Source organism: Rhea americana, unplaced genomic scaffold, assembly GCF_003343005.1.
Source record: "Rhea americana isolate MKP2758 unplaced genomic scaffold, rheAme1 scaffold_36, whole genome shotgun sequence".
NCBI lineage: Eukaryota > Metazoa > Chordata > Aves > Rheiformes > Rheidae > Rhea > Rhea americana.
The window spans coordinates 2,443,032-2,470,541 of NW_028186490.1; the positions used below are offsets into that span (position 1 = coordinate 2,443,032).

Genomic DNA, 27,510 nt, shown 5'->3' on the forward strand with positions numbered 1-27,510 from the left:
TGCTGCTGTTTGTCTTCCACAAAGGAACTTTCAAAAATGGTGCAATGATGACTAGCTGCCAAACTTTTGATCTCTAATAAGCTTCAGCTAATCTCAATTTGCCTTCATACTGTTTTGGCTAAAACAGAAGTGCTGGTTATTGAGAGTTCTTACAAGCAAAAGATAAAATTTGGTATTCTGTAAGTTGCCAATGAAACCCTGGCTGCCTGTGAAATGCTTCTGCGAATCTGCGAACATAAAGAACAAGATGATCTTTGTCTCTTTTCAGCAGAGACAGTCTCCTTAAAGCTTGCTTTTGATGGGGGCTCAGAAGATCTAGGTCCAGTTATAAGCCCCTAAAGGCCAGAATGTCTATCCATTCAAGTTAGGCACTTAAATACATTTTGGGGATCTATTTCATGGGCTCTCTTGTCCATTAGCTCTTTTTTCTTTTTTTTTTTTCTTTTTTTTTTCCCCTGTAAAACCAAAACCAGGTACCACCTTTCTTTCCTTGTTGTCTGTCTATGCGGTGAGCTCACTGGGCAGGAGGAAGGTAGAAATGGATTTGTGTTTGTTTGAGTCATTTCATGGGGAAAATTAATAATAAAAAAATAGAATAAAATCAAAGGGACTTTGTGCAACTGTAGAGTAGAGCTTGGCAGCTATTCAAATTTGGTTTGGAAACTCAGTGAGAGAGTTTCATGTCACCTGGGACTTGAAATCACAGAATCATAGAATGGTAAGGTTGGAAGGGACCTCTGGAGGTCATCTAGTCCAACCCTCAGCATAGCCCATACAGGGATTGAACCCACAACCTTGGCATTAGCAGTACCACACTCCAACCAACTGAGCTAAACCTGCCCCCAACCAATCAAGCTTCAGATAATCATTCCTGTATTTATTGTCATTAACATTAATAATGATTCATAAGATCTTGCAGCTAATTTAGGGAAAAACTGAGCTTTCTCAAAAGCAGAATGGGAAAGTCATGCCACACAACCCTGTATGACCAAAATACCGAGAGGTTTATAGTATTTGGCAGTCTCTCTCTCTCTGTTTTTCTTCCTTTTTTTTTTTTTTTTTTTTAACATTTAGTTACAGCCTAAAGAGCATCGTTAGAATTAATCACTGGATCTATTTCTTCATGAGAAAATACAATCTTAACACAAAGTGTCAAAACACTGTGTTTGTTCCTTGCTTAGATTTCTTATGGCTATCATAATCAGTCTCTGAGAAATTATTAAAACAGCAATAAACAGAGCCTATTAATCTCTCCTAAAGGGATTTCCCATGAGTCTCAGAGCAGGAGTATATGCCCAGCTGTTAAAGTTTCCAGTACCGTGTTTGTAACCCTAGAAGTTTTGCTATCTACTTGAAAAGCAAAATCATAAAAGTGGATTGTGGGCAGAAGCTTTGAATGCAGATGTATAATTGTGTGTATTCTTCTACTGACTCTACCTGAAAGCTGGTATACTCATGAAGACTTCAGTAAGGTGTTATGTATGTAGATAAGAGTGTTGAGGTACATAGAGGCTTGAAGATCTAAGGGTAAAAACATATCCTAAAGAAGAAACTGGACAGCTTTTATGCCCTACTTAAGATCTCGTTTAAGGGCAACACGCGCCCTGTCCTGGCTCTCTCCCAGGCGTGGTTTTACTTCACGTCCACCAGTACTCAGTTCAGTAAAGCACTTAAGCACATTCTGATATGCTTTGCTGAATCAGGGTTTTAAGCGATCAGTGTCCCAGGAAGTGACAGAAATAGAAGCACGATTGCCTCGCTCATAACCCCATGCTGAAATGCTTCCTTTCTTCAGTATTCTCCCATGAATGTTTGAGACGAGTGAGACTCGTGCCTCCAACATCTGCCCCTTGTCCGAACCCAAGCCACTCAGTCACAAACTTCGGAAATGAGAGCTATGTTGTCAGTTCTAATACTTATAAGATTTGAGAGGCCTACAGGAAGGCCAGCGAAGCTAAGATGATATCCTCCTCAATACGCACGCTGTGGACAGCCTTCCAGGGTATCAGCCCTACAAAACAGTAGCCGGTGGAGCTTTTGGCTGTAATGTTTGAGTTTATTTTTTCCCATTTACTTGTGTTTTCTCGGTAATAGGAATTTTGGGCTGGAATTAGAAAGCCATAAAAATTAGTTAGTAATACTATTTGTAATACTGTATTAATCATGGAAAGAAGCAATCAGCTAGATTCGCTTTCTCTAGCTTGAACAGAATATGCTTCTCGCCCCTGCTCCCTAAGGCTCCTGAATTGGCCCTAGGTAAGGGGAGCTCTTTCAATCAGGGTTTCTCTATCAAGGGCAGCCAAAAATTTCATAGAAGACATATAAGAATGGACCAGGAATAATTGATGGCAGTAGCAATTTAACTATGAATTAAGAAAGATGTGAAAAAGCATCGCTGTTATGCACTCTCTAGGGAAAGGAATCTCTGTGCTTGCACTTACTCGAATAGCCAGTTAACAGCTCCTTGTACAATTATTGCTTTTCTTCTGTAGCCTTTCCACCACCTTTCTCTGTGCTTGCCGCTTTCTATCCAACTTTGCAGCAATTGCCAATGCTTCAATAGAAAAACCCAAACTTACTAATAAGCAAAGTAGATAAACTGTACAAAGCAGACTCATAGGCTACTAACACCTTGGAGCCCATGGCAGCTCCTTTCAGTGGCAGGAAAATTTAATACCTTCTATCTTAATAATCATCTGGCAAGTTGCTGCTTTGTGGAGGGTCGGGAGGGGGGTAGGTTGGTTTCCCAAATTCCTTGCCAATTTGTTCTTCCTCATTGTGATTTCAGAAAATCTGCCTGCACTGTTACTTAGGCTGAAGTGATAGTTCTTGATCACAAGGTTTTAAAGAGTGCTCAGTATTAGAAGTCTTGTCCTTTAACACCACTTTTTATAGCTATTTCTCTCTTCCCCCCCTCCCCCTCTGGTGGTAGATATTTGGGGCTTCTTGCTTCAGTAACCTTCAAAGGTCACCAGTGACTTTCGGTATCTTTAGTTTGAGAAGGTTAGGAATCTTTGTGATGCTATTTTAAAAACATTTTTTCCAATTGTGGCTGGTAAAGTTAGTGAGCTTTACCTCTTTCCCTTTTGACAGTAGGACTGACTGATTTATTCTACTACTCAGTTTAAGGTTGCTGAGCACAGTTAGCATCACCTGCTGTCTGGCACTACTGAAAGCTTGGTCTCTTAAGCCCTGAAGCATGCCAGGGATACATACCATGAATTTCTTTCTTCTGTATAAAACTATAGCTTCTGTTACCTTGGTCTTTATCCTCCCAGAATGAATAGGTACTTTGAAGTTTTTCTTGATCCCTACCAAATATCTCAATGTCAAGATAGCAGTCTTCTAGAAGACTGTAACTTTTATTTGGTTTCATTATACAAAATTAGTCACTCATCAAAACATATTTTTGCTTAGACTTTTCTAATGAATATGTATCCTTCAGCCTATATACAAAAAGGGAGGTGTCCCCCCCCCCCATCCCCCCTTTTTTTTTGGCTGGGGCAAGATAGCAGAAATACATCAGACAGTGACTCGGACTGAGAATTTTGCTGGTCCTGTTTTGCTAGAAGCATGCAGGATGCTTGCAGAGTGTGTGTGCGTGTGTGATGATGCCCCCACTTTCTTAGCCACATCGAGACAGATGTTCTCAACAGATGGGAGCAACAGAAACAATTTGATAAACATTACCTGCAAGGATTCTGAGCATGTAAGGAAATACTGTCAGCCCAAAGAGTCATACTGTTATGCATTGGGCCTGCACTACAAGTTTTGTGCTTTTTTGGGGACTCACCACATACTATGAGTTACATCAGTCACTCAGTCTAATTTAGAAAGTTTGTCCAACTCTCTGGTCTTCAAAATACTATCACCAACACATTTCCCATACCCCCCTTTTTATCATTTTGCTATGTCTTCTGCAGCATAACCCCTCGAAAACCAGCAGTAGCAAGGAGCCAACCAAACTATAGGATTTTTTTTTTTTTAATAACAAGCTCAAGCCTGAACTCCTGGTAGCATAGAAGCTCTCTTACTTTTCATTCTTAGCTTTGTTAGAAGTGTGACCTCTCTCTCTTCACTGCTACAAAGGTGTCATTGCATTGAGTTACAGCTGCTTCCTTTTTTTTTTTTTTTTCCTCCTCCCTCAGCTTAAATGGTTTATTTTGCCGCTCTACAGATTTTTTTTTTTTTTTTCTTGTTCAAATTCAAGACTTACTCCTCAGTAGTGGAAGATGCACTCAACTTTCCTTCAAGGCAGTGGAGGAAACCCAGGGGGGAGAAAATGCCTTGATGGTTAAAGTGTTGTTGGACTGGGATTAGCGAGGATTCTGTTTCTAGCACTGCTATTGATTCTCTCCAGGATCCTGTGCAGGTCACTTAGTATGTCTGTACTTCTACTCCCATCACCTCTTCCCCTCTTACTCCCTGACTTAAGAGCCTCTTTTAGGACAGGAAATGTCTCTTGTTATATTGACTCACTCTGCTCAGTCATTCTATACAGGGAAATTTTCTTCAACCTGCCACACAAAGACAACTCTGTGCAAGTTTCCTTTCTTTATTGTAATTAAAATAAGAAGCCATTCTAAGTCTCCTCAAGTTAGCTGCCCTTAGGGATCCTGCTGATTCTAAAATCTGCTTTCCCAGGCTACGTTATCCTGTGGAGACATAGGTTAAATGAGAATTTTTGACAGTGTTTCGCCTTTATTTTTCCTGATGATTTGATGCTGCTTGCTGTTTCCCATCTGCTGGGCTTTCTGTGGTTACAACTTGAATGCTAATGTCACTCCATCCCCCATTGGGATCATGCTGATATTGATTCGTGCATCTCTGAGAAGCTTCTCATTGAGGAGGTGAATGGTCTGGGTTTCCAAGTCATCCTTTCTTGGTTTTAGCACCCTTCCACCCCAAAGAACCTATCAAAAAAAAAAAGAAAAAAAAAATGTCATGCCCCTCATTTGTTTCAGTATGTTCCTTAGACCACAGAGGAAGTTTTGGAAAAGGTGGTGCATCCTTGCTAAAAATTGATACTGAATGAAGTATTTCACTCTTTCTAGTGCTCCCTGACATGAAGCTCTCATCAAGTGGGAATGGAAGTCCACAAGAATTAGCTAATATTTGTACTTCTATTGCAGATTAAAAGCCAAAGGAAAAAAAAAGGAAGTATAAGAAATCTATGTATTTTTAAAAGCCCCTATTTAGCTGCCACCATAACCCTGAGAGTACCTGAAGTTTAATGTTGTTCTTTGTTACTAATAAAAGTTATTAATTGAGAACTTAGTAGTTATTTGCAACAGATGACATATTAGATCTTGTATGCAATGGAAAAAGCATTATAAGAAAAATGAGACCGATATGGAGCATTCTCTGTAATGAATCATGAAAAATGATAAGCTTCTGTAATCGGATGCTGTTTGTTTTAGTATGAATTTAGCACTTTATTGCTTATATTTGGTTTTCCTTCTTGCTTATTAGTCTTACATATAATTTACTTTTTAATAATTTGTGTTGAATTTTAAAAGCCTCCTTTGAGTAACATGAAAAGTTGCATTTTGCAACTGAGTTGTAGGTCAGAAATCAGGTTATTAAAATCCCAGTAACTAGGATTTTAACAAAAAGGAGTAGCCTACTAGTTATATTAGTTAGCATATTAACAAAAAGCAGTAACTCCATGTGTTACTACCACTAAAGCTGCAGTACTTACATTATCAATAGCTATTATTCCTCCTTTCTTTATGAGGCGCAAACATTTTTCATAGTATTCATTGTAGTTTTCCTTATCAGCATCGATGAAAGCAAAGTCAAAGGTCTCTGCTTCTCCACCAGCCAATAGTTCATCTAGATGGGCAACAAAGTGAGTCGTTATGCTGTGGTTAACGTTGTAAAAGGAGGAAGTCATCCATTTGTGCCTAGTATTTAATAAAATATTTTTGGTGCCTTGATTAGGCAGGCTATTCCTCTACAGCTAATTACTGGTAAAATTTATCCTGTGGAAAACAATCTGGATGTTATCTATGCCATAAGACACTTGCCTAGTTACTGAGTTCTGGCTACTTGGAAGAAGTTCATGGAGTAGCTTTAAACATACAGAATACAGCTGAGACTGCTGAATGGTGCAATAGGAGCAAGTCAAACAGCTTAAAACTGGACACACTCAGCTCCTTCATCTATTTTTTTGAGAGGATTAAGAGGAACTGTTTTAAGTGGATCAGGATTTTTCTTACACTTATGAATAGATCCTAAATGTTGTTGATGATCAAGTGTGATGATATAGGTCATGAACAAACCCTGCCAGGAATCCTTAGAACAGCATAAAATAGCTATAAGCATTTTGTCTCTGGGCCAAGGCAAGGGAAATTTAGATTGAAGTCCTCTTCAAGGGACTTCTTGAGAGAGAGCTTCAAAACTTGTCAGTTGCAAAGGAGATGACTACATTGCTAAGAAAGTCTCTAAAGGTCTTAAGATTGGATTAAACAAGTCAAGTACCTGATGAGTGCAATTTCCCAGCATTCATGGGTAGACTATTCTACCTTAACAACTAACAGATTTTTCCAAATACTCAAACTGAGCCACTTTTGCTGCAAATTATCTTCTACTTCCTCCACTCCTAACAAGCTTTTTAAACTTCAGATTTATTTGTATCCTCTCTGCCCCATACATTCTCCAGTCTTGACTGAGAAAAGTCATTGCCTTTCTAATGGCCTTACATGATTTTGCAACATCCTGAATGCGAACTTCTCTGGATAAAATTCAACTTTTATACCCCAAAGTTTTATCTCTGCTTCTGTATTTTTGCTGTACTTCAGGTGTTTTAGAAAACACTGTCTAAGCAAATAAATGCTTACTTAAAATAGACATGGGATAAGAGAAATTGGGCTTTCTCAAGTTAATCTGTGTTAATCAGCTTTCTCGTATGCAGGAGCTGCTGACAATAGTACTTCTTAGATTAAATAAGGCAATGGATGGAACAGGTGAATGACCAGCACAGCCCATGACACAGAATAGGCATTTTCTTCCTCTCCATTAGCATGTAGAAAAACTGAACTGTTGTGTATGTGTTTGTGTTTTTCCTTTCTTTTCTTTTTTTCTCCTTCTTAACCACCTTATATAAAAAGTTGTCTCCTTATTAGGGAAGGGGCCTCAGCTACTAATATACTTCGTCTTGGATTTAATCAGCATGATATTCATCTCTCAGTATTTCTATTTAAAAAAAAAAAGTGGTTACTTACCAAGTGTTTGAATTGCTGGCTTAATTCGTAGGTCAATTTTATGCTCTACACCTGCCTAGAACACAAAAGAGCAGAGTTGATGAAAGTAGTCAAGAAATAACTTGACAGTGGGTTGCACTAAGGCAGTGACTGGTGTTCAGGGAGTTTTTCCTGTTATTTCTGGGTTCCAGAGGGTCTTAGCTGTCTTTCCAAAATGAGATATCTCAACCCACTTGAATAATAGGAATGCTTGTGGGTGAATGTGCAAGTCTGAGATACCAAAATGGCTGGACATGCAGCTGAAGTTATCCCCAACGTATAATGGTAAAGATGCTACTTACCTCTTTCCACAGTGGCTTTCCAATTTTGACATACTCCTCGTTTATATCACAGGCAATAACTCTGCCATTATCTGGCAAGACAAGTGCCATATTCAAGGTATTATATCCCGTGAAAACACCTAGGCAAGATCATAGGAGCTGTCAATACTTGCACATTGTGAACATTTGATAAATAGTGAACTACAAGGCTCCTCTCAGGAATAAGAATCTCAGAAGATTCAAAGATGGCAATTTGTTAATGAACTCGAGAGGTTTTCCAGTAACATATTGTGAATTGGGAGGGTTTTAAAGATTTTTTTTTTTAATCCACATTTTGCAAAGTCTAGAGTCAGTTTTTTCCAAAAGTCTGCACGTACAGAACAAAGTCTAATTCTGCATCTCTAAGGAACGCTCTTATTTAAATGTGCAGCTAAATCCCGAAGTGAAGCGACTGGATTTAGCCAGGTGGGAACCCCTGCTTGGCAGCTTAGCATGAATTTGGCTTTTGGAGGTCCTCCTAATATAGGAGCACCAAGGAAAATGGATTGGAGGTAGGGCCTGTGCAGCAGACCGCTTTCTTCTGGCATGAAAATGACAATGGAAAATAAGCGTGCACCTTGGCCTGTGACTGCTGGCTGGCATTGGAGGCTTAAGTGATGTGTTGGTCATATTTTCAGATAATTTTTCGGATTTTTCTCTGAAGAAATGAGACATCCCTGCTGATGCCAGTATTATTGAATGCACAGATAGACAAAGTGGCAAATAAGTACAAATCAGACACTACTTTTAAAACTGTAGTCTGCCCAAATGTCTGTTGAAACAGCGATGCAGTGCTTTACTGTGTTTGGAAATTTGATTTTAAGCAGGGCTGGATTTGGAGAACCACAGCCAGGAGCTTTATTCTACTGCAGAGAGGACAAAGTTGCATACTCTTACCTATTTCAATAACTTTCTTGCCTTTGATAAGTTTGACCAAATTTGCCATAAGCTGAGCCTGATCACAGGACACCATCATTCTACCCCAGGGATGATCTGCGGTGAGCTAGAAAAAGGAAAATCAACACATACAGATGAACAACAAACAAAACTCAAAGCCTCTAAAAGAACACGCTGGTGGGAGGGGAACCCACGGAGAACAGAGGTACTCTTACTTCTCTCATTCTGTGGCTTTGTGTTCCATGCATGGGACAGAACTGTTATGAATGCAACAGTAATTAAGGGAAGAAAGTAATAAGCAGTGACTAAGCATTCAAAGCAGTAATATGCTCTAAAGTTACTATGGTTCTGGCAGACAGTAATGAAATTAGCTGATAGAAAGCCATAGAGGAATCTTGAGGAGGAAAGTCCTTTATTCCCGTACATACAAATTGTGAGCGTGTGTGCATTTATATTATACATATGCACTTTTTTTAAACAACCTTTATGCCTTTTTTCCTCCCAGAACTATAGAAAGGCTTTATGAACTGCTAGGTTAAAGCCTATTGCAGAAGGTTAGACTACATGGCTCTGGCCACACAGGACAGAGCTGGAGGAGCTGTGACTGCACCAGGATGAGGGGTCTCATAAGGAGGGTGTAGCAGGAGAAGCAGGGCTGTGCAGTGGAGGTTCAAGGGGTGGGATGGTCCTCTGCTCACCATTCCTGTGTCCTTTCTTTCACTAGGGCCCACTACAGCTGCAGCAGCTGCATTGCTTCAACATTTAATTCCTTTTATACAGGAATAGTTTGTCCCATTTGATAGGACTCTATCCTGAGTCAAAAACTATCCTGTTCTGAGCTCTTGACAGTGGAGCTTGTTGGAGGATGTCACCTCTCTAGAATACAGTTTCCTTACGTGCCAGCTAAGATGAACAGAAGCTGTCTACACAGATTATAAGTGAAGCCCATATGCAAGGGATTGGGAGCCACTGACAAGATGCGTTCAAAATGTAGGTCAATGCTGTTAAATATTCATTGGGTGGCCCAGAACACAAAAGAATCTGGGTACTACCCCTTCTAAACAAACTATTCTGTGTATGTCTTATGATTTAATACACTGTAAAATGTTCCATTGCTCTTCTAGTGTAGGAAGAGTATCCAAGGAAAGTGGATATGGCCAGGATTTCTTCTGGACCAGCCATCATCAGCAAGTATGAACATGTCTCTACAGGGGCCTCTCAGGATTGAAAATATGAGAGAGCCCAAAGAGCAGGGTAACAAAGAGGATTCAAGCCATTTTTCCACCTATATAGACTAAATAATCTTCACTAGTAAGCCAGGTTTTAGTCTCTACCCTAAGGTTCTGGATAATAAAACCAATAGACAAACTTTAAGGGATTATGTTGTTAGCCGTCTCTGTAAAGAACAGAGCTATGCAATCGAGGCTGCCTGTAGTCTTTCCTGGATGATTTATTAATTTTGTACTGGCATTCATGTAAGGTTACCCCCTATAAATCCAGGCAAGTACAAATAACAGAAGGAGGAACATCACAGGAAGGGTAGCAGTTCTGCGCTAGATCTGAGCGATAGCAGAAGGGCCTACTGGAAGAATAAATGCAGGAAAGGGAGAACCTAAGGTAGAGGACAAAATACTGACCAGTCGCAGCTTCTTTAGAAGGGGGTGCTCCCGCAAAGAGTGATCCAGTATGTAGTGCCAGAGAGGGCTGCTTTTTCCAAGAACAGACTTAGGTGATTTGGATAACCCCAAACCTAAAGAAGGGTATCTTTTACCTACAAAAATAATGCGTAATAAGAACTTTTGACAATTGTGGAGTCTCATCAGTGGAGTTAGTTACATCCTGCTTAAATAGAGAAAGCAGCCAAACACTACTAAAGGTTAAAGGTCTGCTTGCTTTGCAACCACCCAGTGAAAAATGAAAATGCCAAGTGGCCGGACAGCTCAGGGCATTGATTTGTTTGTTCGTTTCTAAACCGCTGCAGTGTCCAGCCCCAGCGGGCGCAGGCCGGGCGCAATGTGGGGGCGGCGGGCTGCCCTCCCGCTAGGGCAGCGGCGGGGCTCCGCGGGGCAGAAGCAGCAGCGAGGCGGCTCCCGTCCCGTCCCGTCCCGTCCCGTCCCGTCCCGTCCCGTCCCGTCCCGTCCCGTCCCGTCCGCGGTGCTTCCAGCCCGCGGAGCAAGCCTTTCGGCGGCGCCGCCGGGCCCCGCTCGCTCGCAGGGCGCCCGACGGGGCGGGCGGCGCTTACCTGCGAGCAGCCCCGTCGCGAAGGCGACCCCCAGCAAGGCCGTCCCCACGGCCACGTCCCTGGGCACGCTGAGCAGCGGCATGGCGGCGGCGCGGTCACGCGGGGCGAGGCCGGGGCGGGGCGGGGGCCGGGCCGCGGGGCTGGGCTACCCCGGTCGGGGGGCGCCTCTCTGCCCTGGCCCGTCGCGCATCTCCGTGCAATGATAGCAGAAACAATGCTTGCACGCTGAATTTGGGCTCAAATGTACTGAGGAGACCAGGTAGACCAACGGTGATTGCGTCGTCTTGTGCTGTTAGAAATTGGGCTGAACCGCCTGTCCGTGCTGTTGCTGCCGTGCAGAGCGCGCGGGTGCGCGCTGAGAGGGCCCTGCGGCGCCTTCGGGCGCTGGGATGGGTCTGGGGTTCGGTTTGCCTTTTGTGAAGCCCTGGCAGTTGCCTTAGCAGGACGCTGAGATGTATCGTGTTGTCACTGTACGGGCGCTGAATTTAGCAGCGTCGCACACGGACCGGGAGCATGCAGGCAAGGAACGGGCTGCGGATTGGCCCTCCGCGGGTGTAGGATGCAAGCATGTAAAACTTCCCTGCTGGCATTTAGTTAATCTATATAAAACCAGATGAACTGTGCGTCAGTAAGTTAGGACGGTAACTTTTTCAACAATGCTCCTATGCTAGCAAAACTCTCTGATGTCAACACAGCAGAAGAAGATTCCCTGCAAGTACATCTTAAGTAAAACATCCTGTTTTTCTTCCTGGAAGATTAGTTATCAGGAAGCCGGAATATGTCAGCTTCCAGCCAGATAAAACTGTAGGAGTCAGACCCACGGCAACAAACTCTTCTAGGGGCCGTAAATCAGATTTGTGGCTTTGTAGCTCCATCTAGTGATCGTTCTCTGTGTCTGCAGCAGGAGGGAGGTCGGCTGCGGGGAACGCTTCCAGTTACAGGAAACAGTCGGTAAATCCCAGTGCTTCCTGAGAGTGCCCAGGAATACTGTTTTGGTCTCTCTGCTCACAGCTCAGTGACCCGCCTCACTTGAAGCTGATGGGGAGCTTCAGCTTTCTGAAATCAATGTAAATAGAATTGCGAACAAACTTAAATCTCTGCCTGGTCTTGAGCAATCTGGCTCCGAGTACTTATGCATTAGTAGTTTAGCTGTGGTGATGGTGACAGAAAGAGTTCTGCTATGTCAGTATATTAGACTTTGCATTGCTCCCTTTAGAAAAGGAAGGTCATTTTTAGATATATAACTCAAGATAAAACAGTTACTCTTTGAGTTTATCGTAGAACTGCAAAAGAGCTAAAGTTCTCCAGCTAAAATGAAAGGAGCTATCTGCTTTTCTTTGAGCCATAGTTTGAATTTTGCACAGCTCTGTGATATATCACAGAATGAGAAACTTTTGTTGCCCAGTAATTTAATTCAAACACATGCCTGCAGTGTGCTGAGGTTACTTCAGCACTTAACGATTTTGGTGTATAGCTGCATATTTCTTGTGGGAGGTAGGTAAGGACTAGCCAGAGATAGAAACTGTGTTATGCAGTGAACACAGATACAAACATCACTGCACCCTGTATACATAAAGTCAGAGCAGTTGCATGGATTTCACATAAGCTCAGGATTTTTCCCTGTGTTGTGTTCGGTTTACTTGCTACTGCTGAAAGCACCTCTGCCTGTGATTGTCAGTTTTTCACTAAAACCTTCCTGCCAGGAGTGTTCTTGTATGTGGGGATGACACCATCCAGCTTGCTGTCATCTAGCTGTGTAAGCTTGTATTAGAAATCGAACTGGAGAAACACGAGCCTACTGATGAGGCTGTCCTCGCGCTTCTGGTTTCCCACCCTGGAGGCATTTGCAGCTTTCGCTCAACCTGGGTTTTTCTTGATAGACCACGTCTATGTGGATAGATGTATCTGGATAGATGCATAGTAACTGAGGCACGCATGTAAAATACCAAATAAGCTGTGGTGGGTTTCATAACAGGCTGTTCCCTTCCACTACTGTCTTTTTTACCTTTGTCAGCTTCTTGAGCTTAGCCGTGTGTGCTGGTAGCCTGTGCCTTCCAGGACATACTTGCTCTCCTGTGATCTGCTCTGAGCTGTAGTTAAAGTGCAAAATATGACATCTTGATTCTCTTAGTGCTGCTCTGCAGAGGAGTAAAATCTGTGTGGGCTGCTCAGCCAGGGGTTGCCCACAGTGTGAGTGAAAGCCTGCTGGCAACATGCATACTAAGCCATAGTACAACATGGTTGTACTGCTAACGTGGTTTTACAAGGTGAATATAGAGGACTCTTCTGAGAATCATATTCACCCTGTGATGGAAAATCACTGTACACCATAGGCACCCTGAAGGAATTTTGTGTAGACTTGCTGAATAGCACAGTTCACTGAAAACAATCCCTGTATGCATTTTGAAGCTATATTGGTTTAAAGCTTGAAAAGAATTTGGGGGGAACTACCTGAGATGTTTCAAAATCTCTTTTTCCTTGAGGCTGACATATTGCTGGTATGGATTCAAGCATAATTTATTAAATGGTGCTTACTTCAAACTGTGGTTACCCACACGTTGTTCTCCTGTGTATATCATGAGGATAGTGGTCTTCTGAAATACAGCAACACTTGCATAAAATGTTGAGAAGCAAGTACAATGGAAGTATGATACATACCTAATTCAGCAAATAATGTAAAAGTGTGTTCAGGGTTTCTGTGCAGTGGACGGAAGAGGAGGCAGTGGCCTCTGTTGTCCAAAAGCTTGTAACATTAATATAATATAAATGTCCATGGATAGAATTGGAAGTATGAAGATCAGTTAGGCTCTATTGGTCGGCATGGTTTTAAGTAGCCTAACTGACAAGTTTCTTGGGAGAAATCAGAACAAAGAGGTTTTAAGGAGACTTTCTGAAGAGGGAGAATGAGGTTTGGAGCTATATACAAGGAGCTTATTTAAACGAGGAGTGTGGAATATGTGAAAGCCCAAACAGAAGGAGGAACCAAAGAAGAATGTATTTGTGCATTCACAGGGTCAGAGTAATTGCTGAAAACAATCTTTGAGAGACCATTATGAGTGGATAAGATCTGAACAGTATTAGATCTGGGGAAAGAAGCTGCAGAAATCAAAGTAATGAGAATTTGGACAAAGGTTTTTAGGTGTAAAGATGAACAGAAAAAAAAATCATCTTGGACATGTCAAAATCTTTCTGGTTACTGTTGCATTATTTGAATATGAGCGTGTGGTAAGAAGTCACAGTCTTTCTGGTTTTGCATGGTTTGCATATGAAGATATAGAAAGAAATCAGAGTTGAGAGTGATGAGTTAGGAGCTGAGTGAAAGATAAAATGGTCATTTTTGTATCTGTAGTGATGGAGGAGAAGATTTGGAGAGATGAATTTGAGCTGATCCTGGATATCCTCTGAGAGGTGTTGGAAACAGGTCGGGATTTTAATTTGGCTGAAACTAGGTAGAAGAGGTTGATCTGCAACTTGTCAGCACAGAGCTGCTAGATGAAAGCTTGTACTAGAGCAGTTGCTTGGAGATACAGGAAACTGAATTTGTGTACCTTTTATGGTATTAATAGATAAATAAACCTGTAAGTGTTCTCTTGTATTTATTTATTTATTTATTTTGTTATCATGATGGGTTTTCAGAGTTTTTTGGTTAAAACTGAAACAGAAAACTTTTTTTGCCTATTTATGAGTTCATTTAAATGTTTATCATAGGTATTGTTGACATAGCATGTATATATTTTGTAACTTAAACACCGCACTCTACAGTGTATATCCTCATGGAAGATCTAGGTGAAACAATTTAAGGTAGTATATTTTAGAGGCTTGTATAGGGAATTGCTTTTTTTTTTATTTATTTACAACTGAGTTTTCTTTTTGCTTTTATTCCAGTTTGATTTGCTATCATACTTGCTTGCTCCATGCCTGTTATCTCTCCAGGATACGTACACTTAACTGTTCATTTTGCAGCTCTGTAATGCAGTGTTTGCCGTTTACCAGTATAACCCCCTTGACCTTAGAGATACTCATTCCACATGTATCTGCTATAGCAATTTTTTTGCCATGAGTGTTCATATGTCTTCTCAACTGAAAATCTTGGGATAGTAACAATAGTACAATCTTTTTTTTTTTTCTATGATAAATCAAATTGTTCTCCAAAATTTTCTTCAGATAGCTGAAATTGGTAATTTGAAATAAGACTAATAGTTTCCCAAATACTCATCATTGCTTCAAAAGTCATCTGGATTTTTTATCAGACAAACTGTAAGTATCAAAGCTTCCTTTAACATGATTCATGATCCAGCTGGAGGGTAATCACTAAAATGGAACGCAGACGTGAACGATGACTTTAGGTTGGTTCTGTTACTTTCATCCTGCTCAGCTGCTTCTATTGCATTCGGTCTTCTGTGGGAGCTTTTAAAGTATGACTTTCGATAACAGCTTGTAAAGGCTGTGGTACCTTCACATCTATTTCAAGGCTAAGGTATCAACATTTCAAATGCTGCTGCTGAGAAAGCTGGTGATTCATGAGCCCATAAGCCGTAAGCCATTAAACTTGCAAACAGTGAATGGTTTAGAAGCGGTTTTCAGCTAGAAGCATTTTGACATATTGGTAAATATTTTCTGGTCTTACTGGCTTACAGGCCAACATTTTGAATATATATGACTACTTTTTGCTATCTCATTACAAGACTAGGTTCAACTTCGGACATGCAGGTATTGTGAGGAGAGATAGCTATTGCCAAGCAGCATAATTCCCAGTGCAAAGTAAGTTAATGGCTTCTATGAAAATATCCCAGAAGTTTCAAGGACTGTAAAACTCAAATTGAGCTTGACTAGGGGAGACCCAGTAAAATAGCTCGTTCAGTGGCTTGCCTTGACAGATTCAGTGATAGAATCAGTTTTCCTGACAAAGAGGATTTGTCATTGAAGGATGTGGTTCAGAAGCACTTTGAATTTCTCAAAATAGGTGACAGACTGTGAATGATCTTCTTCCAGGTTGTGGTCTAGCCTCACACTTTGAAGGCATTATATGTACACTAGTACAATGGATGCTTGCTACTGAGGAGTAAAGCAGTATTAATTTGCTCCTGCAAATGGTTCCCCTGTGACGGGAATATGCATAAATTAGTGGAGTCTTCTGCATTACTTACAAAGCCTGCTGTGATTCTCAGGATGTTTCAGCTAAGCCTCGAATTGTATAATGCATAAACAACATGTAAGAAATTTTGCTACTTATTGCCCTGATATGTGTAATAAAACGAGGCAAGCAGTGAATAAATCAACCATAGGTATGATACCTCATCAACCACAGTCTACAATACCTCTTTTTCCTAGTATTTGAAGAGATCTGTGTTAAAGGCCGATAGGCTGTATGTGTTTTGTTCTAGCTATGTGAAAAGATGCCAAAAGTGAAGGCTGGTTTTGGAAGCCCAGTGACTGTTCCTCTCTCTTGAGGGCACTTGTGCTGGAGTCTCCAGTGAGCAGAAGCAACAGCAGCAGCATGACAACAGGAGAGATGGAGGATTGGGGTGATTCTTAAGATAGTGTGCCACAAGCTGATTGAAGAATAACATGCATCTAAGTAGCTGGTTGCTGGAGAGCTACAGCTCAGATTGCCGTTTCGTGAACCAGCATTTGTCTCAAGCAAGTGAAAAACACGCTAGGTTAGTGACTGTGAGACTGAACTCAAGAATTTCTATTAGACTGAGAATTCATCAGTTGGGAAGAATTTATTCTTCCCAATAGACTACCTGTAAGGGTTGCTACACATGTTAAGAAGGTCGTAGTGGATTTAGCAGATAAAATACTTCCACTGGAGAGAACCACTTAATGGCATCTGAAGATCCACATGTGATGTTACTTTACTGCCTTCAAACAGAACAGGTGCCTGGGGCGCTGTTCAGACATCCAAGGAAACAGGACAGACTGAAAGGAGCAGAGAGCTTGGCCTAATGTTGCAAAGAGCAAGAACAGATACGATTGCTCTGCTCACATCAGAGGAAGAAAGACAGAGGGAGGGCAGGAAGGAATCTGAGTTGCATGTGATGCCTTCTCTATTCGCCTGTGCCCTTTTCTTTTTAATTAAAAATATACTCTCAGTAGTTGTCATGAATAGAACTCATTTTACTCTTTACATACATTCTTTAAATCTGATAATTGTTGTAATTTTTATGTAGTTTTGCTCATTATTATATTTATTAATTTTTATATTATGTTGGGTGTCAGTAAAGGACTATATAGACTTTTACGTTCTTTCTTATCCTATTCTAATTTCATTTTACTAGAGCATTTTGGTTTAAAAAGAAAAGAAGTCATCTCCTTTTAATGTAAGCAACTGGAACATTTCTGTTCAGGAAGAGCTTTCCTACAAAATGCCAAACTGGATAAACTCTGAATTTTTGAATGCCAGTCATCCCTTTGGTAAGGCTTCTTCAGTATGGTATGCTACAGTTATGTTTTTACTGCTTCCTTTTAGTGTTTTGAAGATTAGAAGATCATTCTGCTCCAGTATACTTGAATCATATTTTCACTTTTTAATCAAACTTTCCACCCATTTTGTTTTAAAAAGTCCCTTTCTTTCCATTCATTTATAGCCTGGCTTTGACTTCATAAGAATTTCTATCTGAACCATAAACTACCTTTGTAAATATCATTTTTCCTTGAAAGCTATATCTTACTGCAATGACCAAAGTTTTGTCATGTGTTAGATTAAGATGTCTGCCTAAAATCAATACTGCTGAGGTAACAACATTGGTTTCTGCGAGGCTCTCAATTACTTTCTCAGTTGTTTGTCATAGGAAGAATATATGATCAGTTGTTTCCCCTGCAGGCTATAAAACCAGCCTGTTCTCCTTTGATCACTTCTGCATACTTCACTTTTACTCTCCTAAGTGTAACACAGATTTTAGAGCCTTGGACCTATGAAGCAGCAGAACGGTTCTTCTATAGTCCATTCCAAGTGATAATAGTCTCTCTGTGTAAAACATCATAAATATCCCCGGACAACACCTGGCTCCTTCTGGTTTCATTGCATAATTAATATGGAATCTTTTCCTGAATTTTCCAAGCTCTCTGAATAAATGCATGTTACATTCCCTCTTGTCCTTTGCATCTTACATTCCCTGTTGTTCTTCACTTCTTTCACAGGTAGCCACTTATTCTTTATATTTGTTCACCTGGTTAACAAGGACAACTGTAGAATTGTTGGACCTTTCTTTTTTCCCCTAGTTTTATACCTTTGTTTGTGAGGTTGTTTGTTTGTTTGTTTGTTTAAACGGTGGTCTCTGGGGCTATTTTGTTCTTGAAGTTGTTGCAGTTTGCCACAGGGGAAGCAGTCACACAGTGTTCTTTGGTGGGACCTTTACTTTTGTTCTCTGTTCACTGGATCTCTTTTGTCTGAAATGAATTAGATAAATTGTACTTTCATGATGTCAGTGAAGACTCTATTAGGCAAAGCAATACTTGAAATAAACAGTCCAATCCCATGTGATAATGGGAGCAACTGTAATGGGACAACTGAGTCAGGAACTGCCTGCTGTGAGAAATGTTCTCACCTCAAGAAGAGGCAAGTGCGTCTCGGAATGAGGCTGCAGAGGTAACGGGCAACTTGCAGAAGGTAAGTTGAAGCTGTAGTCCCATCAGATCACTGAAATGAAGCTGCCCTTATTGCCCCCGGATTTTGACATGTGCTTTTTTTTTTGAGGAAATAAAGCCATGGTGCATCGAAACCACTATTCTGGTACAAAACTTTGATTGAAAAAACATTAGAATTGGATCTCCTCAACTGTAATTTGCCATCTAGGGAGTGTACGGGAGAGGCTATTCAGACTTAGTGGTGTGAGTATTTGGATTTCAAGGACATGCAGAATACTTAACAACACTATGCCCTGGCAAAACCCTGCTGACATATTTTACAGCGCAGAGCAATTCTACAGTTAGAGAGCTGTTATGTTTCCTAACACGGTATTTGTAGCATGTTGTAAACAGTAACTATTGTTACTGAATCCTAGACTGCGGTCCTTAAAACCAAAAATGCTACCCAACTGGCAGAAACCTTAATGCAGTTTTCCTTTGTCTTCTGTCTAATTCATCCGGGCAACAGTGGAAAATGCCAGAGCATTTGGGAGCGAGGCCAGGAGGTGGATAGGTATGCAGCTGGTCATCTGTCTCACAGCTTTAGAGAACATAGGTAATTACTGCGTGCCATACACCTTCCTGATGAAATGCCTTTTGGAAAATCGAAGCTATTTGTCTGGTTCCAAGTCCGAGACAGTGCCTCCAACCAAATGGGGTTTAGTAACTCTTCCAGCCTGGCTGCGGTGTCATTCATGGACTGTTTAGCTTCTTGATGTTTATGTACCCGCAGAGTTATTGTATACCTAAAATAAGACATGAAATGTGGACTTGTGTTTATTGTGCAATCAGCTTGGACTTAAAAGGGCAAGAGACATAATGGACCGAGTGTTGTGCTGTCCCATAACAACCCTAGGAAATGTGAGGCTGACAGCTCCTTCAGAATTCTATAAATCTTCCGTGGGTTACTGTATTGACACATCCTTAAAAGTCGTAGTAGTTCTTCTGTGCTAAAATAAACGTGCAGACCCAAATATTCACCATACTTGAAAATCTTGCTCTAGTTTTGGATGTTGAATTGGATTTGCTTCCTGTCTTAAAGCACAAAAGTGGCAACTGCTCTGTTTTTAATGGACAGATGAAATGCATTAAGAGAAAAAAAGAGAAATAATTTAGACACTTTGAAAGAAATTTTACTTTTTGTTTTGAGGCCATGCCTGTAAAGCAAAGGAGAAGGCTACAACTCTGTAAGGTGTATAAATGTTAGAGAACAGCTCTTTTTGTCACTCAGCAGATCTTGATAGACTATAGAAATGTAGGAGAACTTCAAAATTCTCTAGAACCTTGAAAGGTTTAGTTCCACTCAGAGGATGCCAAAGGCTCCTGGTAGGTATGAGTACGCATCAAAACGTTTGCCTAAACACATGTATTGGGTGTTTCTGAGTCCCTGGAAAGACTCCTACTTGGTAGTGTTGCAGGGTGATGCCATGTATTTTTCTTTCTTTCTCTGAAATACATCAAACCCAAGTAAAACTGCTCCTTTCCTTTTCCGTGTTCAGTAGAATTACAGCCAGGCATTCTTCACTTCTATCCTTCTAAAAGTAACACAGATATTTTAGAGCTTTGAACCCGTGGAGTAGCAAGATGATTCTTCTAAAGGACAATAGTTTCTCTGAGCGAAGTATTTTAAGTATCTGCAGCACAAAACAGAACCTGAGCAATGCGAGTGGTAATGGCAGGAAGAGTGAAGTAGAAAATCTTGTTTCCTCTTGCTACTCTTCCTCCAATATAAAGGGATTTACTCTCCTATTAAATCAGTGCACAGCCTCAGAATTCAGTTCCTCGTATATGGCCACAAAAGCAAAATGTCCACTTTCATCATTAGTTGGTCGTGACTGTCTGCGTAGGATCTGCTGTGTGCGGGGATTGTTCCTCTCTTTCTCTCTCCGTTTTCCCCTTTCACCCCTCGCCCTTCCTTCTGAGATGGCAAAAGCCATTTAGAATGTGGAGTTTGGTTCTCTTTTTGTCTATTCTGACAGAAAAGAGTAAGTGTGTGTGTAGGGGGGAATCCTCGACCCGATACAGAACTAACAGAAAGGGATTATTCATATGATACTCTCTTGGGCGAAGAAGGGGCTATCAGTTTTTCAAGTCTGCGCTCTGAGAGCAGATACTGAAAGAGTGAACTGCATTTGATCCTCAGATTGAATTTGATCAGAGGATTGCTTGAAAATGAAGATTGCACACTAAACTCTTTTTTGTCCATGAGAAATGCAAGAGAATGTGTATGTGCAGGAAATCGAATGGATATTCTTGTCTTTGACTCTGAACTGAGCCCAAAGGCTGTGCAAGAGTCACAAATACAGTTGGGAAATTAATGTGGGCATTTTTAATGTTACTTGCAGGTGTACTTCTGGTACCAGCTATGGAATCATTAGGTTTATATTCCATACAGAGCTACAAATATCTTTTCTCCAACTATTGTTTGTCTCCGAAGAAGCGTTCTGTAAACCTAAACTCAGGAGGAGTTCAGCTTAGTTATCTTTAGACACTGAGCAAGTTGTATAAACTCTGTTTGTGGTCTAAAAATCTCCTAACGTGAGAAAACTTTGCTCTAAAAGTGTGTATTTCCTTCTATTGACTCTGAAAGGGCCCTGTATTACTAGAGGAAGGAGAGATACTCGCCGAGAAGGATATGGATTACTGTGATAAGTTAAAAAAATCTTCTTTGAATTGCTCTCTGGGAATGCTTTTTCTCCGCACCAGCTATAGCGGTACCCTCAGCTGATCAGGGTATAGTTAGCTGTTGTGACTACCAACCCAAAATAGGAGAGATCACTGAGGGAACGGGAAGTAAAGTATGAGCAAGAGTTTGTATTGTGTTAACTGCTCTAATGAGCTTATTAATGGTATATACAATTTACATACATTTTATTAAATAAATACTCTATTAAAAATGGCTCAGTAAATAAGCCCCACTTTTAATAACTCTGATGTCCCAGTGGCTTTATATGCAATTATGCATTTGAAATTACAAAAGCTGATTTAAAGAGATAATTTTTAAAGACCTCATAACCAATGAATTTATCCTGTTGGCTTACTTAACAGTATATGCAATATATGAGCCCTTTCTTGCAGGCAGATATAAGAATTTTATAATTTGAAAGAATGTAACTGAATATCTTTAGCTCAGGGGGTTTTGACTGATGGAGTTTCTAGTAAGTTATGAGAATACCAAGAAGCAAGTGTCATTTTCTCTTTCAAGACAGTAACTCTGTGAAGCTGCTTCTCCCTGAGTCTGCCCAGGTATCTACTTTCTCTCACGTTATCTCATGCCCCTGAAATCTGACTAATAGTTGCTGCTATTATGTTTTTATAGCATGGAAGGATTTGGAAAGTGTTTTATTGTTGTGTAAAGCAGCAGAATCGTGTTTTCGTTGCATCTTTATGAAGAGGAGTCTCATTTGAAGGCAGAAATGTTATATAAAGATTTCTGCTTTGCCCATTTGCATCTGGTATCTCCAGAGCGCTGATTCCTGTAGACACATGAAAAGATCAGTGGGGAGTGAAATTCATTCTTTCCTTTCTTCTCTTTCAACATTTTTTCCTGCTGCTTTTTTTCCACACTGCATAGCAGGTTGGAGCAGCCCCCTACTCTCCCAGTACTTTCAAGACCATTAAATTTAAAGAACCTGCCTTCAGGTTTGGGATGACCTGTTATACGTTTTAGTTCTTCAGCAGGCAGTGAGTTAGCAGACAGTGTTTGTTAAAGGAGAGATCTCAGCTGGGCTCACAGTTCTGTGGTGTCTCAGTTCTACGTGCTCAGTGTTTGCCGTGTGCTGTTCCAGTCCTCCTGTTCATTCTTTCAGCACAAGCCCTTCTTGCTGCTGTTGGTAATTCTCTCTTTTTCTTTAATTTAAATGTCCTCAGCTCCCTGGATTTTCCTATGCTAAAGATAAATATTAAGGGAATAAAATTTTCTTGACAAATTTCTGGTGGAAAAACATGATGTGGAAATCAGGCCAAAAAGCAGAACTCTTTTTAAAAAGAATTACTTTTGCTAACCTCTTGTTATTTCCTTCTCCAGAGCAGCTTTTGCTGTCCTTGAGGAGGTCAGAGAAGGAAAAGGATGCCCATTTCACATCTGCTGCACTGACAAGCAACCAAATGTACCTTTTGGCTAGTGGCTGGCATTTTGGCAGCTGAAAGCTTCCAGCTCCCACCCTTCAACAATCAGATTGGATGAACAGCAGAGCCATGCTGTATTGCTTGTTGGCATACAGGTTAAGTACATGGGCTGCATCTGGGTCTATTCATCTGAAGTTATCCTTTCAGAACACAGCCCAGTTTTCTAGCATAATCTTCTTGGAACAGAGCTTGGCATACACTCCTCCCTTTCTCTTGGCACATATTCTTTTTTGTTTGTTTTACGTTTTTTTTTCCTACTAATTTTCTGGTGTGCACTAGTCATCTTGAGCAGCGGCACTGGGGTCTGAAAACGAATGGGCATATCCCGATCTGGAGGAAGTGTCAGGCCCTTCTGGTGTGGACTCTGAGTGATGCCAGCTGTGGAGAGGAGTGTGTAGAGGGCATGCTATAAATTAAGCATTGCCTTTGCTGTGGGCAGGAATAGGAAGAGGGATACTCTCTCTTTTCCTCTGTTGTCCTTTTTAGGCATCTGAGAATGGAATAAGCCAGAATCATAAAAGCAGGGCCAGGTCAGGGTAGATAAGTACCTCCACCTGTTGTAAAATTCAGAGCAGCATTTAAATCCCTGCCTCCCCTAACACTCCTCTAGAGGGTCACTCCGTCCCTTGTAATAGCTTGCTTGAAAATGCATTGGAACACCTGAACTTCCCTGGATTAGGATGGCTTTATGCTGTGTTCCTGCCCTCTTCTGGACCACAAGAAGCCTCAAACCCTGATTCATGGTTTCAGTCTTTATGTGCTTTGGTTGTAGGCAGCTAAGCTCTGTGAAAAACAGGAGGTAGGTAGAGATAGTTAATGAAAACACCTGTTCATGTAATAGCTTTTCCATCCTCTTACCCCGTTCTTTATGTTTGTTTCATCCCCCTCATTACATCTCATTTTAAATTAGGGCTGTGATGGCTTTTGGGGGCAGGAGCTGTTTCTTACTCTGCTTATGTGCTGCATTTGGCATCATTGAGTCCTCCCCTGGTTAGGGTCATTAGTCACCACAGTAGTACAGGCACGCGTCTCAGAGGACAAGGCAAATCTATCTTTTAAAGCAAAGAGGGCTGTGAAGTTGTGTAGCTTCAGCAACGTCCTGGAGTATAGGAGCGCATAGGTCCACAGCTCATCCTTTTTGTCTGTGTCGGATAATCCGTGGGTGGAAATTCAACTCCATCAGGAAAAAAAAAACCCAGACTTGGGGCTGAGCTCTTCCGTAGCACTTTCTGCTGAAAGCTTGGGAGAAGTGACGGAGTTCAGGAAAAGGACAAGAACTTCTGAGGCAGAGATTTAGTATCAAGGACAGTTTAAAAAGTGTTTAAAAACAGTCTCCTCCTCTCAAAATGCTTTTGTGGAGGTTTTGGTAAAGGCTGATTTCTTGGAGACAGCTAGATGAGGGAGGCAGGTAATGTTTTGTGTATGTACTTTCTTGACAGGGGAAAATGAACAATGAAAAAGACAGCTCACGAATGCACATAAAGAATTTAAGATCTGTGGTTCAAGCTGCTCCTGGGCAGTGGTGGCTGGAAGTGTGCGCACTGTGGGGCAGATGTTCAGGTCTTCACTTAAACTGCACCATTCTGAGCCAGCTGAGGGCTCAGAAGCTATTTAGCAGTACTAGCATGAAAATGTGAATTGCTGCTTGGACAACTGCAGTTTTGAGGCTTGTCCCGCGGACTTCCTTCTTTACAGGCTCCTTTTGGGCTGCTGGCAGTCTCGCATCTAGCTGGGTGTGAGAGTCCCCAGATTCCCAGGTCTGGTGCTTGACAATGTCAAGTCCTAGCTTGCCTTTTGTGACCTTAGTCACGTCGTGTGGCCACTGAATGCATTGCCTGTAAAAAGGGAAATACTAATTTCCTTGACTGCTGTATTGGGGCTGCAGGCACCCTCAGCTGGACTCTTAGTGTGTATAGTACTGTATCTGCAGTACTGCTGATCAAGGCCTTCTGTAATACACATAACAGCAAAAACTAAAGAGTTTCTCATCTTCCTTTCCTTTACTCACTTCCTTCTTTACCAATGGCTAAATCAGCTGTGGCAGCTGTTGCTTTGGCTGTAGGCTTTTCCATTTTGTTTCAAAGGCTGACACACATGTGCTGAAGTTGCTCATCTGTTGAGAGGTGGGTGGATGGGTGAGTGAGAGGAGACGGTTATTTCTTAGTAAATGGTGGTGTGCATGTGGTACTGCTTGCTTTGATGTCTTTCCCTCTGGGAGAGAATGCTGCCGTGGAGGACGAAAGCCTGGTTTCCTTGGCATTCGGCTGAGAGCAGTGCAGCTCAAGGGTATGTGAAAGAACAAGAGGAACGAGCACAGAGGCATTCTCCATGGACTATTGTCTTGTTCCTAAAGCAGCTGGAATGTGAAGGCAGTATGTAAATGTAATAGCCTGCATATTTCATATTGGTGGGGACTGTATAAAGGGTGCCCTTGGTACAGAGCAAGGATCCACTGTGGTAGAATATTCACAGCATCTAATGACTGCATGTAAAAGTCTTGTCTCTTCTCATGATGGTCTGGAGCCTCCCTTTTCTTCCCTGGCCTTCCTGTAACCCTCCTCTAAAAATCACACACAGGCTATGATTGATAAGCATGAGTGAGGATGCTTGGTGAGAGCTTGGATGCAGAAACCTTGGGTGCTGCAGAAGTGACATGTTGGTTTAGTGGCTGATTTATTTATTTATTTATTTATTTGAACTAGCTGTGATCCAGTTACTTCAGCACTGCTTTGTGGCTCATAGTAAGGTGCTAAGGCAAGGGGTCAAGTGAGTGGCCATTAATGTGTGGTGTTACTTCTCATCAGTATGTGCAGCTGAAGTTATCTCCAGATAATTGGCTATTTTCCAGATATACTTATCATAGACTGCTTTCTTAAGTTCTCCTATCTTTGCAGTTACTTTCAGACTAACCACAACACGGAGGTAAACTTTTGCTGTTAAATCCTTTGTGTTTCACTGCAGAGGAGGCTGCATTCCACTGGTGAAGGAAAAGATTCTCGTATCTGGTTTGTCCATCAGTTCAGTGTTACCAGGTACTTTGTCTGTGGCATGTCAGGGTTCTCCATGATAGGCAAACTTTCTATCTGGATAGAGGTGCTAACTTTGCAGCAAGAATTATTTTTACTGCCTGCCCACATAATCAAGTTAGGCAGGCAAAATTTGGTAACACTGTCTTTGTCAGTGGCTTTTTTTTCTTTTCTTTTCTTCTTCTCTCCCCCTCCCTCCCCTTTTGGTATACTGTCTGCTGTTTTTGTCTGAAGCATCAGCTATGGTCTCTGATGGTGTTAGCACCATCAAATCAATTTGCTGCCTTTTCGTGTCTACTCTAGGAGTATATGCTAAGTTGTGATACTAACTGAAATGGTGCTTTCTCCTTGATAAAGGAATTCCTAGTATTGTTTTTCCACATCCCTCTTGAATTGACTAATAATAGATATTTCCATTGTGCCCCACTCTGCTTTTCACCAGCTTGTGACCATACTCTATCTACAATCACAGGGTACTTCAACAGCAACAGCCTTTTCCTGACTGTTTGGCAAGAGGAAATGTTAAGTTGGTGCACTTAATAGTTGTGATTGCTTACAGAGATGGGAACAGCTTATGTGAAGTTGAGCTGTTTCAGCCTGGTATACATGTCTTTCCTTTCTTGATACTTCTTTATCAAGTCTTGAGCAATGCGCGGCTTAAAACGTGCAGAAGAATTTGACTTCATTTTGAATTGAGTATCAGTGAAGGTCAGTGAAGTGAGAGCCCTAGATGCCCATTTCTCATTGGAAACTTTCAAAAAGAAACCAATAGTTATATTTTGTGCAGCAGGCCGTGCCAATGTGCCTGTTCTCAGGACAGCCAAGGTTCATGCAAGCTTTAGCAAGTGAAAGAGCTTGTTTGGAGCCATCTGTCACCTCCTTTATTGTGGTCCTACTTGCTAAAATCTAAAGAACATTGTGGCCTGTAGTCAGCCAGAATAATTGGTGTTTAACGGAGGGTCTGTAAGCTGAGTTTCAACAGCAGTTAAACCATGGACTTGTTTAAAAGCAGAATTTGGTCAGCATTCAGTGTTTGGAAATCTCACCTAGGTAACTGCATTCCCCAAATGACTGGTGAAGCAGAGCTGATAGTCACTGCAGACTGAACTACCATGTGTTTAATATTGATCTACGTGCACCTGCAGAACCAATATCTCAAACCTTTGCTGACAAAGCACTTCAGGGTAGGGAGTGGGAAGATGGATCTGTGTGTGGCTGATTTATAAGTGCTAAATTATCGAGTTATGTGCATGCTAGGAATTCATGAAGTGCAAAATACAACGTATGTTAGGGGATGAGAAGCTAGCCTGAATATGAAAAAAGTCTCCAGTGTGTAGTGTTTTAAACACTATTAGAGTGTATGAAAATCAGTATGTTACCTGTCAGTCAGCTGCTACTGATCTTTGTATGAGAAATGAAACTACAAGTCATTTGTCTTTTAAACTGGAAAACCAGATATCCTAGTTATTTTGAATCGTAACTTGTGAAGAGTAATGAGATTGCAAAGGCTGGCCCACGGAAGCAAGTATTAGCATGTCAGCAGAAATGTATAAAAGCTTAAAGGAACTAAGAGTGGCATAGTGTCATCAAGTGGACTCTGCAGGGGATCTAACAGGATGTAGAGAGGAGCCAGGCATGGAGGCAGACACAGGTTTGAAGTGTTCTGATGGGTATTAAATCACATTAAGTAAGATGTGCCCTTGAAGATCACATGGGAAATTTGTGATAAGGTTAGGTACAGATCTAAAAGTTATGGTCTTTGTTTCTTGCCTTACATTCTGAAAATCTGTCACTGACACTTTGATCTCTAAGCCATTTAGAGTCAGGATAGCCACTGCTAATTTGCATCTACATTACATATTTAGTATAAAACCCAGAGAGGAATAAAGATTTCTGAAAGTGGGACAAGCCATTACAGTACCTTCTCCTCTGCAAAGCACTGGAATGATGTTGGTCCTTTACTGCTGTCCTCAAAAATATCTTGAGAAATTAAACTTGCTAAAATCCCCTGTGAATGGCAACAG

At 41.2% G+C, this 27,510-nt stretch overlaps 2 protein-coding genes across 2 annotated transcripts in view; one reads left to right on the forward strand and one right to left on the reverse strand.

Moving 5' to 3' along the window:
• Nucleotides 1-4,539: 4,539 nt before the first annotated feature.
• Nucleotides 4,540-10,824, reverse strand: COMTD1 (catechol-O-methyltransferase domain containing 1). The gene is made up of 7 exons (XM_085312291.1): nucleotides 10,704-10,824; nucleotides 10,099-10,232; nucleotides 8,462-8,567; nucleotides 7,547-7,665; nucleotides 7,227-7,281; nucleotides 5,702-5,835; nucleotides 4,540-4,913 (listed from the first exon to the last, which is right to left on the reverse strand). Exons 1-7 carry the CDS (start codon nucleotides 10,783-10,785, stop codon nucleotides 4,761-4,763), a joined length of 783 nt encoding a protein of 260 aa, XP_085168417.1. The 5' UTR covers nucleotides 10,786-10,824; the 3' UTR covers nucleotides 4,540-4,760.
• A 119-nt stretch (nucleotides 10,825-10,943) lies between these two features.
• LRMDA (leucine rich melanocyte differentiation associated) overlaps nucleotides 10,944-27,510 on the forward strand; it is a 983,368-nt gene continuing 966,801 nt past the window's right edge. The window contains exon 1 of the mRNA XM_085312295.1: nucleotides 10,944-10,962. The gene's annotated coding sequence lies outside the window, so the exon portion shown is untranslated. The remainder of the gene's footprint in view (nucleotides 10,963-27,510) is intronic.

What these genes read in the sequence shown, in the direction of transcription:
- COMTD1 (XM_085312291.1), bottom strand. Translation starts at nt 10,785, where the DNA reads ATGCCGCTGCTCAGCGTGCCCAGGGACGTGGCCGTGGGGACGGCCTTG. An exon ending in CGCGACGGGGCTGCTCGCAG is followed by an intron (nt 10,233 to 10,703) that starts GTAAGCGCCGCC and finishes TTATTTTTGTAG; the next exon opens with GTAAAAGATACCCTTCTTTA. An exon ending in GAATAATAGCTATTGATAAT is followed by an intron (nt 4,914 to 5,701) that starts GTAAGTACTGCA and finishes TTTTTTTGATAG; the next exon opens with GTTCTTTGGGGTGGAAGGGT.